This window comes from Watersipora subatra, chromosome 4 (assembly GCF_963576615.1).
Source record: "Watersipora subatra chromosome 4, tzWatSuba1.1, whole genome shotgun sequence".
In the NCBI taxonomy this organism is placed as follows: domain Eukaryota; kingdom Metazoa; phylum Bryozoa; class Gymnolaemata; order Cheilostomatida; family Watersiporidae; genus Watersipora; species Watersipora subatra.
The window spans coordinates 7629316-7641449 of NC_088711.1; the positions used below are offsets into that span (position 1 = coordinate 7629316).

Sequence of the window (12134 nt, forward strand, 5' to 3'; positions counted from 1 at the left end):
CACCAATTTCACATCTAACAGTGATTAGCATACTGTGATAACACATGAATGCTAAACCAATGAACACCCTCATGTTTCTAACCTTACCCCAAGTAAGTATCCTCAATTGCACTAATGTAATCCATGCAAATACGAACCACAGGGTCAACAGCCTCCAGATGGCTTGGGTTGGCTACGACGGAGAGTTTTATGTTCTTATTGGTGAGGTGATTGATTCGTTCATGGCACATGCCGAGGTGATACTTGACATCGCCTGAGCCCTCATCATCCGCATTCAGTTTAGAATTGAACTGGCAAAAGATCTGTTCAAGGGGCTTGCGGGCCACATTGGCAAGGACATCCAGCCGTCCCCTAGCAATGTAAGATCACTCTTTGAGAGCTATTATCTGCAGCCATCAACATGTCAATATACTTCCTGTCGCCTACGACACACCATGCTGCCACCTGTCAGGTTACACGCGTGAAGTTGTAAAAGACGAGAACAGTGAAATGGGTTAGTCTCAAAAATTTTAAAATGGTAAGTGAAATATGGCAGCCGAGGATAAGAAAGCACAGTAAAAGAAAAACTACGATAGAGAAAATATTTCTTTAGCATATGATGCTGCAGCAAATGGCCAATGTTAATGGTTCATGACACCCCACAGAACTCTTGCTTAAATCTGCTTCAGGATGGACATACATCATCGTGGTTGGTCAAACAAGACAAAACGTTTAACAATATCAAACATTTTCATTTGTACCTTTTATGTCAATATTAGCTGAATACCAGGTGTTGCTCAAGTAATAAAAAGTGTCTGAACAGAAATTTTTATTTAACATATGCAACATTTACTATTTTATCTTTTCAATGAAGGTGTTTATTTATTTATATACTTGATTATTTTAGATTTGGCTCAAACAATATATTTATATACTGTGTTTGAGCTGGCTGACACCTACTTACGCCGATTCAATCACGAATTACAAGTTCATAGAATTCAAAGAAAAAAATGTGTAAGCTACTACACAAAGCAAATACCTTGTATTGTAATGAACTTTTCTGATAAGCGTTGGTAATGAACTCAATATTCATCCCTTGAGAAAAGGAAATGTCGCATGTTAGTATGCTATATTCATACTAAATAAAAAATTGTCATACAAACGGCAATGTTTTAAATGAAAATGATTAAATATAGTTAGCTATAAAAAATTAATGTTAAATAAAATAAATAAATAAAGAACGTAAAAACTGTAAATAAAGAAAAGAAGCAAAGTTTTGTTTGTATTCATTGATTGCAGCACGCAAGCTAAGAGCCAACCATGCTAGTATTTTAGCAAGCGCTGCATAAGTATTTGCCTAAAACCTTCACAGCATAGCAAGTACGTTCAAGTAGTGTAGTGGGTAACTCCCGTGTCTGCAGTCCTTGAGGGTCTGGGATCGAATCTTGAGCAAAGCAAAATTTTTATTTCTAAAACTATATCGCTATAACTGGACAGACGAATGACACACACATTAATATATATAGATATATATTTATATATATAAAGTAGCCAAATATTTGGCGTTGCACAGGTATTAAAAACAGCTAATAACAGTTGCAGGTAATGTAGTTGTTTACTGTTTGCCATTAGCCTGGCACATTGCCAATGGCCAATGTGAGTAGGCTAGTATTGCTAAACTTACTAATAAGAGCAAGCATAAAATGACATTGCGCCATAACGCAGAGTGGTATGAGTATTTTCACCCATATAGCGACATATATCGCCCAATGAATCTATCAATCTCGCGTAGCTCAATGGTTTAGCATATCTTCTGGAGAATTGGAGGTTCCGAGATCAAATCTTCTACGATGCAGATTTTGCATTCCAAGATTTTAATAGCTACAGCTCGACAGGCAGACATCCAAACAGATGACAAACTGAGATTTAAAAATAGATTCACATATACATTTCATCTCGTTTATATCATCATCGTTTCCCGGCAGATTTGTAACTGAACGACAACCGATATGAATCTGGCTTCTAAAAAGGCTGTTTCTTGTTTTGAGGATATGACTGTCTTCAGCAATCGTGTACAGTACAGTTAGGAGTCTTATACTGATAGGAGAGACTGTAGCCATAAGACAAATATGAATTCCGCATGAACCCCAGCCAATAATCGGACTAATTTTGCTAAAAATTAGATCGGTCAATCATTTAGAACAATCTGTAATCATAGATTGAATTGGTTGGATAATTAGACGATATTTAGATTGAATATTGATATCACGATTTTGTTACAGTAGAAATCAGAGGATTCATTGACTTCATTTACTTTGAAACATGAATGGCAGTATTTTATTGTTGAAGTGTAAGTACAAAATGCCAGAAAGTATGCTAGAGCTGTGAATACACCCATTTATAGTAAGTCCAACCTTTTCTACACTGGCAAAAACTTTACAGACAAAAAATCTTGAAAATGAACGATTTTATGGAAAACTTCATTCTTTATTAGTTAGCCCAACAATGTAGCTAAAGCTATTGTTAGCTCAACAATATAGCTATTGTTAGTTCAACAATGTAGCTGTTGCTATAACTAGCTCAAAGATATAGCTATTGTTAGTTCTACAATGTAGCTATAGCAAGCTCAATAATGTAGCTATAGCTAGCTCAACAATATAGCTATTGTTAGTTCTCTTTATCTAGTTGTGCATAAGTCAACAAGCAGTAACTATAAAACACAGATCTACCAAAACACTATTTGTATCACGATCTAGTAGAATATTCCTTGTAATTTTGCTGAAAGTACATGAGTGTGATTAAAATAAGCCACCTTTACGCATCTTCAACATGGTAAACATAAAAAATCGATTACTTATAGCTAGTTCAGCTTGAACCTTTAGGCAAATATTATGAGAAGGTTTAAGACTCGATAAGCGAGTAAAAATAATTAGCAGTCTAAAGGGATTCAGCGACGCAGTGCTACCAGACGATATTCGAGTGAAGCTGAATGACCTTGAACTCTAAAGTGGACAAAAATTATTGCTTCGAGTCGAAACGAATGAGAAGGCAAAAAACATTAATGTTTCTAAAGCATATTGTTTACATCATCTGCGAAAGTTATCACTTACACATGGTTGGCACCGAGCCTGGCTAACGCAGCAGCAGACTATCAGCTGATGTGCACGCAGTTGAAATCCGGTTAAACTACTTGTAAGTGTATTTTAAGTTTAGATTTGTAAATGTGAAAAATTCAAAATAATTCTAAACTAAAAATGTACTCACAAAAATAGATGCTCTCCATTTACTAACGTAAAGTGGTTTTGTAAAGAAAGTATAGCTCTATGAACCTGCTGATTTCTTACTGAAGTCATCAAAGCATTGCTCACAAGTTGAAGTAGTAAATGAAAAGCTTGAGATTTGGAAGTAAGAGTTAGCAGAAAGGAAATAGCGCCCATATAAATGGATATACCATATGCATCAATCATCAAATATGTTCACTGAACCAAACTTGACTGCTCAGCATATAATAAAGCCAGGGCTGAGACCTGACTACCATTGGTCACTCACTGCCTGCCTACTAATTACAGTATATAATTATACAATGCAAATATAGAGTTACAAAGGAGTTGATTGAAGAAATAAGCGCTCTATTGGTGCAGCATAAGCATAGCCTTGGTACAGTACTTTGGCAATAAAGAAATGAAGGGTATGATTAGCCAAGGATGAGTTTGTTTTCCTGTAACCGAACATCAAGGATGTGAGTTAACAGTGTGGGCCTTCTTTGTTCTTAGAGGGTACTGATAACAACACGGATATAGTCACGATATTGCACAACAGGGCACTTAGTGTGATATTATACAAACAAAAAGTGATTGCCGGTATCTATCTAAATTTTTCCAGTCTCTACAATTGACTGCAGGCCAATAAATTACGTCCTAAATTATCCAGTGTTTACAGGACATGTACAAGACAGCGATAGTGTATGAGCACCTGTGAGGCATGCCCATCACAAAGCTTTCAACTCCGAAGCCACTTGAGTGGTCTATGCAGGTTTTCATGGCAGGCACAAGAACCTCGCATCCCTCCAGTCCAAACCTCTTCTCGGATGACCATTTCTTAGCAAGGAACTGCTCAAATAGGCTTGATCTACAACAGAATCGACCATTTCTTAGCGAGGAACTGCTCAAATAGGCTTGATCTACAACAGAGTCGACCATTTTTAGCAAGGAACTGCTCAGATAAGCTTGATCTACAACAGAGTCGACCATTTCTTACCAAGGAACTGCTCAAATTGGCATGATCTCCAACAGAGTCGACCATGTGCCAATCCTGTTTCAACCCAAACCTTTTGCTAGTTCCTGTTGTGATATAAATTCTAGCTTTGGGAGGGGGCATAAGCTACAATGGATATCTTTTCGGCTGCATGGATGGTGCAAAAGCTGATTGGTTTATCAAAACTTGTTGCTTGGAATCAAACTTTTGAAAACATTTGCTGTTCCTGCACTTCTGTTTGCAGGACTAGTGGGATTCATCTATACTATGGAAAAATCCTCAAACAGATGGTTTGCGAATGACGGAGTGAAAGGAGTGAACATAATGGCCGACCATTACAAGTCACTGACCAGTGTAACTACCATTATGTATAGAAATATCTTTAGATTACGTAACTCTGTTGTAACTGAGTCAAGAATTAAGAGGTCTATTGAATGGCTATAGATTGCTAATGAATTGATACGGGTCAAGCTTGAACTAAAACAGTAATCCGACTAATAAGATTATGAAGCATTGTTCAAACAGACCATATCACTTTAGCATTTAAAGGCAGCAGTGGTATGTGTGCCAACAAGGCAACACTCTCATAACAATCTTACATCACTATTTAAGACATAGAAGACTCACAAACAACCCTAGGCAACTGGATTGTTGAAATATCTCAACAATGGAGCAAACGGAAACAATTTGTGCAGCACTTTTGCACTCCATCACGCTTATTCATGAGGGCCTATGTGACACATGATAGTAATATATGGGCTGCCTAATCAGCTGGTTAGTTGCCATTAGATTAGATGTGACTCCCTTTTGTGTGCTACCAAATAAGGCTAGCACTATATAACCATAGCGGAATGAGAGGTCGAGTTCAGAATTGAGCATAGAAAAAATGTGGAAAATAATCTCAAGCCTTATCTACTACCCTAGAACACTTTTATTTCGCTAGTATTTAGTTTCGTGAGTAGCACCAATGATATACAGCCCCCCAAGGATAGCCGACGGCTATCATATGGGCGGGGTTTAATGATGGAGCTCTATTAGGATTGTGCTAGCCTGGGTTTCGGAGCAAACACAACTCTCGCGGGGCGGTCGCGTTGCTTTGTTAGGTTTTAGAAAACACGAATCGCTGTTATCGTTTCATTAGCTTATTCAGCCAGTGGACCCCGCGGGTCACAATAGCAAACATTGAATTTCTGCAATGTAGGGGTAATACCTAACCAAAATTATGTATTTATTCAAAATAAAACATTTCAAATTACCTACTTTTAGTAATTTTAAAATTGGTAAAGGTCGTAGTATATGCCTAAAGTTAAATATAATTACCCGAACAACGGCGTTTTTTTTCTAGTTTTTGATTAATATTTTGCCACCCCTAATATAAAATGACAAAGTCTTTCATCGGTTTCACATTGTTTTACCTTGCCAATAAGATGGGACAGCAGGCAAAGCTGTGCAATGTAGTTTTCATACTCAAAATCTAAATGCGAAACCGAATTTGAGCTATTTTACGATTGTGACTATTAATATTACGAATGCTTGTGAATGGCAACTGACTGATCATAACGGTGACAATATTGGGATACTATATTTATTTGACAACAAAATGAATTTAACAGATAAGTAAAATAACCACTATAGTTCATAATATTCGTAAATTTACAAGGTGCTTTATTCAGCATATTTGTTTGTTCGGGTGCCGTGTTCGGGTTAATCCCAACAGAGCTTCATCATTAAACCCCGCCCATATGAGCGCCGTCGGCTATCCTTGGGGGCTGTATATCATTGGTAGCACACAAAGTAAAATTTCGCTGCAACTTAATTTCGCAGCTCTGCTGAGTGCAAAAATATAGTGATGTGAAAATAAATGCAGTGGAACAAACAGATTAGATTCCTCAGGTCCAGTTCGCTAGTAAGAAAAAAGATTTCAATTTGGGACTAGTTTGTATTTGTAAACCGCAGGTAGAAATGTGTGGGCGAGATAGATAATTCAATTTGATCGCTTGCTTCCATTTGTTTCTTGGACTATCAATGACATCTAGGTCCCTCTAGATGACGATTTTATTGTGGATGTCAATGAAGAAAGCTATTTAATTTTGCGTTTTCGCTCGTTCGTTATGATAGTTTAGTTTCGCTCATGAAATTTTCGCGAAAAGGATGACTCCGCGAAAATGCGAAAGTTAGATGAGGCAAATACATAAGTGTCCTAGGGTATTACAGACTGCTGTGTTCACCATATGCTTACTATAGCATCAGTACGAACACCAGCGTGTCTAATTCTGTTATCACAGAACACACTTTCTTAAGTGTTCAGCAGTTATCTTTTGGTACTCAGAACAGGGTAGAATTGTGGAAACATCACTGTACAATATATTGTCAAAATGGGTCTCGTTACAGACATTATGTAAAGGTCTTGTAATGAAAACATCAGATGCATGCTTTGGCCTCATCATGACTGCAACGACAGGACACCGCCCTAAGCTGAATGTCAGTGCCTAGAAGCATTAGCCTGCGTAACCTATTTGATGCAGTGTATATACTTAGCTGCTGAAATGGGTGTGCCAAACTGTAGGACTTCTATTTTTATTAACGTGAAAATTATTGTCATTATGATCAGAGTTTTATGATAAATACTCATCAGTGGTAAATATTCAAAAAATATGTAGCAATTGATAAATTTCCTCTCAACTTTACAAAATGATTAATCTTGCCTTTTCTAGAGATTCCACTAATGAGGAGTTAAAACATAAAACTCAATTCTAGAATGGATAAGAGTGTCAACAACGCTATATCATATTAGCCTGGTTTAATATGATATACATAAACTAGCAATAAACTCAGCACGGCATCAGGCACACTCGCTCATGGGAAAATAAACAGTTTGTCCAAGTATGAAACGGATGAGGCTTTTAAATAAGCCTAACAATTATTTTGTTTCATCCAAATCTTAAGAACTGTCATCAAATGTAGTCAATTATGCAAGTATCAGTCAAGTCTATTATTACATTCTTACAATTGATAGCCTGTGGCCCATAGGTAGTTTCTATATGTAGGCAGTCTGTGGAGGGTCTTTGCAGTCTAAAACTAATAATACATTTGCATCTACGGTTGAAGGGGGCCAAAGGATCGATAGATACAAATATAAAGAAGAGCTGTTGTCAACTCTAATGATAGATGAATATCCTAAAGAAAATGTAATGCTGGCAGCTGATGTTGATGACCATCTCATCAATATGCGATGATATGGGAATGATCATAATAGTGCATGGAAAAATGTGACTTATCAGTGGGAATGAATGAACATTGCCCAAAATAAATATGGAGAGTGCAATCGATCAAGCATACCAGTGCAACGGCTGAGTGCTCCGGCATTCAATAAAAACATTCGCTGTTGACACTGACGTGACTTCACATATCTCGGTCACAGTTCTCTATTTTGCCACTATGAAAACACTGCAAACAAACATTGCCTACTGTGTAGACTCAGACATTTAAAAGTGTGAATGTAACAACTGGAGGGACTAGGACTGCACCGGCCCAGCATACCTTACTAGCCGGGCTATTAGCGTCCTCTTTTCGTCGTGACTCAATGTCATACATCCAGGAGTTTCAAAACGCTTTCTCAACCAGTTGCATCTCTCCAAGTCATTGATAAACATATATTCTATACCAATCGATCTACAGTAAACATCCTGCAAAAAAATCATAAGGCAATGACTGTGAGTCGATGTACGTACATAACATCGGAAAGCTATATTACCATACAGCACAAGTACGACTTCATGAACACGTTTCTACCTCAAGATACCGGTAGATGGTCGGTAGATGGTCGTATGCAGTTATGCTAGACACTATTACCCACTATTACCGACAGTGCTGCATATTACAAGGTATCATCAGTAGAGTTTAACAGCTGTAGATCGATATGCCTTATTAGTTTGCGTGAAGCAGTTTAATTAGATTCTGACAGTGCCTAGCAAACGCAGGCATTGGCTGAGATAAGCTAAGATGAGCACAGATATATGAATTGATGCAGGAATGTGGGCAATGCTCGAGCCTGCAACAATCATCTGGGTCATGCTAAAATGGGTGAAACACAGTGCCTGGCTAATGTGACAAAAATTTAATAGACTTCTTCGCTCATTAGCTTTTAAGACAATAATCAATGCCTGCATGCCATTATTCAATTCTTTATTTGTGATCTCGATTGAAAACTGAGATTTCTGTTCTTAACTAGAAATGGTAAACAGCAATATTTCTTTTTGATGCAACATATGCTCAATGTACCATCTGGAAGAATGCTTAGGTCATTACTGTGGCTAATAAAAAAATTACCAATGACTCGATGCTGAGCAAACTTTCTTAATTGGTGAATCAGAGAAGAGATCCGTTAGCTAAGATACCCTCGAGTGTTCAACATTGACAATGATACCATAACAACTGCGAGAAATCACCAAGCATCCATGAGAGAAATAAATACTGTTAGAGGAGAATTATAGCGAGTTCCTGCTTTCTCTCACATGACCAACAATGGCAGGTGAGCCCGCTTACTCCATGCTTTCCATCAAACAATTGGAGGAGAGCATAAGACTGCCAACTAGTTCCTCTTTTAGTAATTATAGCGAATGGTCTCAAGACCAGCAACTGTCTCTTTTTGGACTAACTAGAGCGGGTGAGCATGAGACTACCGACTCTCTCCTCTCTGACTAACAACAGCAGACGAGCATAAAACTGTCTACTCACCTCGAGTCTAGAGATTATATCTTCCAGTCGCAACTCTTGCTCCTCTCCTCCAATAAATGTAATTGGAGGCAGCCGAAATACTCTGTTCAAATCAGAGTCATCTGCATATAAATGAACAGTGTTTGAATGTAACTCAAATATCAACAAGGCAAATGATATTTTACTAGAGTTAGTCACAAGGCTTCACACGAAGAGAAACCCATAGTTCTAACAAAGCTGCTTTCTCAATACAGAAAGAGTATAAACAGAGGGCACAAAGGAGAATCACAGTAATGGTAAGGAGAGACAAATCATTATCAAGCCAGCTTAGCTTACACACCAAAGGAATATTTAGCAAGCTGCAGGGCTGGCGGCGTTTTGGAGTCCAAATCAGCGCTGCTGATCCCCAGCGGGTCTAGCTTTGCAATGTGATGTCCTGCCACCTAGCAAAATATATTCCAAAACAGGCGCAGTTGTACTTGTCAACCCTTTCAGCTGATGTCATGTTGCAATAAAACAGAGTAACAAATGGCAGACTGTAATACTAACATAGTTAGCAAAGCAATCTGATACTTACCTGATACGAACGAATGAGGGCTTGCATAGAGAGATGGTCTTGCAAAACCTTTTGGCTTACTTGTGATGGCAAACTGGATGGTATGGGTGTGCCAACAGCTGGTACAGGAGAATGAGCCTGTCCAGGAGGTGCCCCTGCTACAGTACCGCGAAAGAATGCATCCCACGACTAAAATCAAAATATATTTTTCTTTAATACAGCAAAAATTACAAGAAACACACAAAGAGTGTTAACAAAGTAAGCAATCCATCTTCTGTACATTGTAGCTGTACTGAATTTCTGATCTGTTACAGCAACATAAAACTGTATTACATACAAAAAATTATTCGTCACAGCATACAATGATTAGGCATACCAGCAAAAAACACAGCATTAAATGTATTGGTTAAAAATGGAAACTATGTTAAGTAGAATGTGTGAGCATAATTAGCCTGAGAGTTATCTTCTCGGGTAGAGAGGCAGCTAATTGCAACACATTGCATCTACACACCTTCACCAACATTCGCTCTCTTGATTAACTTTATTAAGCTCGGGCACTATACTTAAAATGGCTAAAGTAAAATACGCGTCACCAACAAGCATGCTCAGTTATAGTCTGCAAGGGTATGACAAAATATGGCATCAAATGCAGTGCTTTATCTGATAGCACAAATATCGAGGGACGTTAATGCACCGGATAAAAAGCAAATGATAAGACTACGTAACCTTTAAGTACACTTACCTTGTGAACACTAGAAGGATCCTGTTGCCAAGCATCATACATTTCTTCAATGTAAACTGAAGAGCTGCCATTGAGAAACGGTTCAGCAGACGCTGCATTCAACAGTCGCACTGAACGTGAGATATTTAGTCCTTTAGCACATAATGCTCCAGATTGTGCCACTCTTACATTAGTCCTTGGCAGTGTACTTGCTGCCAAATTGCTTAACGTCCTTATTCGTAGCATTGTTATAATGTCTGTGTTTGTAGAATCTGCGTTTCATATGCTTGGTGATGCACCTGGCAGTCGTGAAGTGATCTACGGGCACCTGAATGGTGAAAGAAATAGCCAAGCCAAAAGAGCAATCATGAACAGTCAATATTGAACCAAATGATGATCTTATCATACAGATATTATAAAATCAACAGACCCATCTTTGAAGGAATTAAACGATTTTATTGACACTTGTTTTAAGGATGATCGTCCACAAACACGGACCAAATCCAAGGGACAATCTTTGGCTATTGCTAGTAACCGTGATAAATTTTTAAATAGTTTTATACCAAGAACCACTCTCGAACTTAGAATTTAATCATTTTTTATCAATTGATCCTGATGGTCCCCCCTTCCGCCTCGGGGCGGTCTAGAGGCTCTACTTTAACATGAATATGCTGTCGATATGTCTTGTTAAAAAATAATCGGTAAATTGAAGCTCAAGAACATGTCGTGAAGCTTATATGATTAAGTAAATTCAAGAACATGCTAATTGAAAGTTACTCTCACCACATAGATTGAAACAATAAGTTTCAGTACAGCTATTTACTACTAACATCTTCATTGTTTACCAGAGTGTGTACCCAAATAAAGATTGTCATTCGTAGCTCACTATAACGTCTAGCGTTCAAGGTTGTCTCTAATGTTTGTAATAGCTCTACAGCAATAACAATGAGATAATCGTTAAATGCAAGAACAATAATTCAATGAAAATCAAAAGTTTCACCGATAATTGAAATGAACATCTCGTAATCGTATATAGAGAACTTCTTGGTGGTGCTAGAAAGTGGTACGAACATTTTATGTGATGTATGTATTTCATAAACTGTATGGTACTAGGTCTGTAACTAATTTTTTATAATTCAGTGTTCAGAAGGATGTAAAATTTTTAAGAAGCATATTCGTGTATTCCTTAGTAACAATGCAAATATTTCCCTTACTCTAGTCTACGATTTTACATAGTAGCTTTCGTCTACTGATCAAAGATTTCTTTTAATGTTCAAAATAAGTTGCTAGTAAACAATGATTTTGTGATATATGTGATAAACAATCGGCTATATGTGATAAACACAAAAACATTACCTGCTATGAATCGTAAGCGTAATGGACCCGGCGATTTCGTATGTTAGTGTAGAAACTAGTTAGCACTCACTACAGGACAACTCCCTTTAAACCATTGGCTATCCTTGTCATAAAGCAGCGCCTGTTGATTTGTAAAAGAACTCTGATACACCGTAGCATGGCCTCGCGATTGATAGTTTATTGGTTTAAATCGTGCAACCCACAATACGATTGGAGTATTGACTAAAGGCGTGCCGTTTTCTAAGTACCGCCTTTAACTCATCAGTCTTGATCGATTTGGTCGTTCAAAACGGTTTCCGATAAATATCATATACCCTAATGTGTATGAGTATAAGATAGCGATCGTTATAAAGCAAATGTTTATACTTGTGTTCCAAAGACAAATTTACTTATAATCCCAAATAGTTTGAACAGAAATTTTATTTGCCATTTCCAAAAGGTTATTTATAAGCATACTTGTGCAGATTACTTTGTCACATTACAAATTAATATTTTAACAGAATTTAGCAGACTAGAAAATAGACACGCATATTCTTATTTGAAGAAGCATAA

General features: G+C 37.5%; 1 protein-coding gene across 1 annotated transcript in view; it reads right to left on the bottom strand.

Annotated features, from left to right (window-relative positions):
* The window catches only part of LOC137394653 (2-oxoglutarate dehydrogenase complex component E1-like), a 26520-nt gene extending 14806 nt beyond the window's left edge, over positions 1-11714 (bottom strand). Inside the window, exons 1-8 of the mRNA XM_068081409.1 lie at positions 11583-11714; positions 10248-10554; positions 9527-9694; positions 9290-9392; positions 8971-9071; positions 7774-7919; positions 3952-4107; positions 138-351 (exon numbers count right to left, since the gene is read on the bottom strand). Of these exons, the coding sequence (XP_067937510.1) occupies positions 138-351; positions 3952-4107; positions 7774-7919; positions 8971-9071; positions 9290-9392; positions 9527-9694; positions 10248-10472 (1113 nt within the window). The 5' untranslated portion in view covers positions 10473-10554; positions 11583-11714. The remainder of the gene's footprint in view (positions 1-137; positions 352-3951; positions 4108-7773; positions 7920-8970; positions 9072-9289; positions 9393-9526; positions 9695-10247; positions 10555-11582) is intronic.
* Positions 11715-12134: the final 420 nt, after the last annotated feature.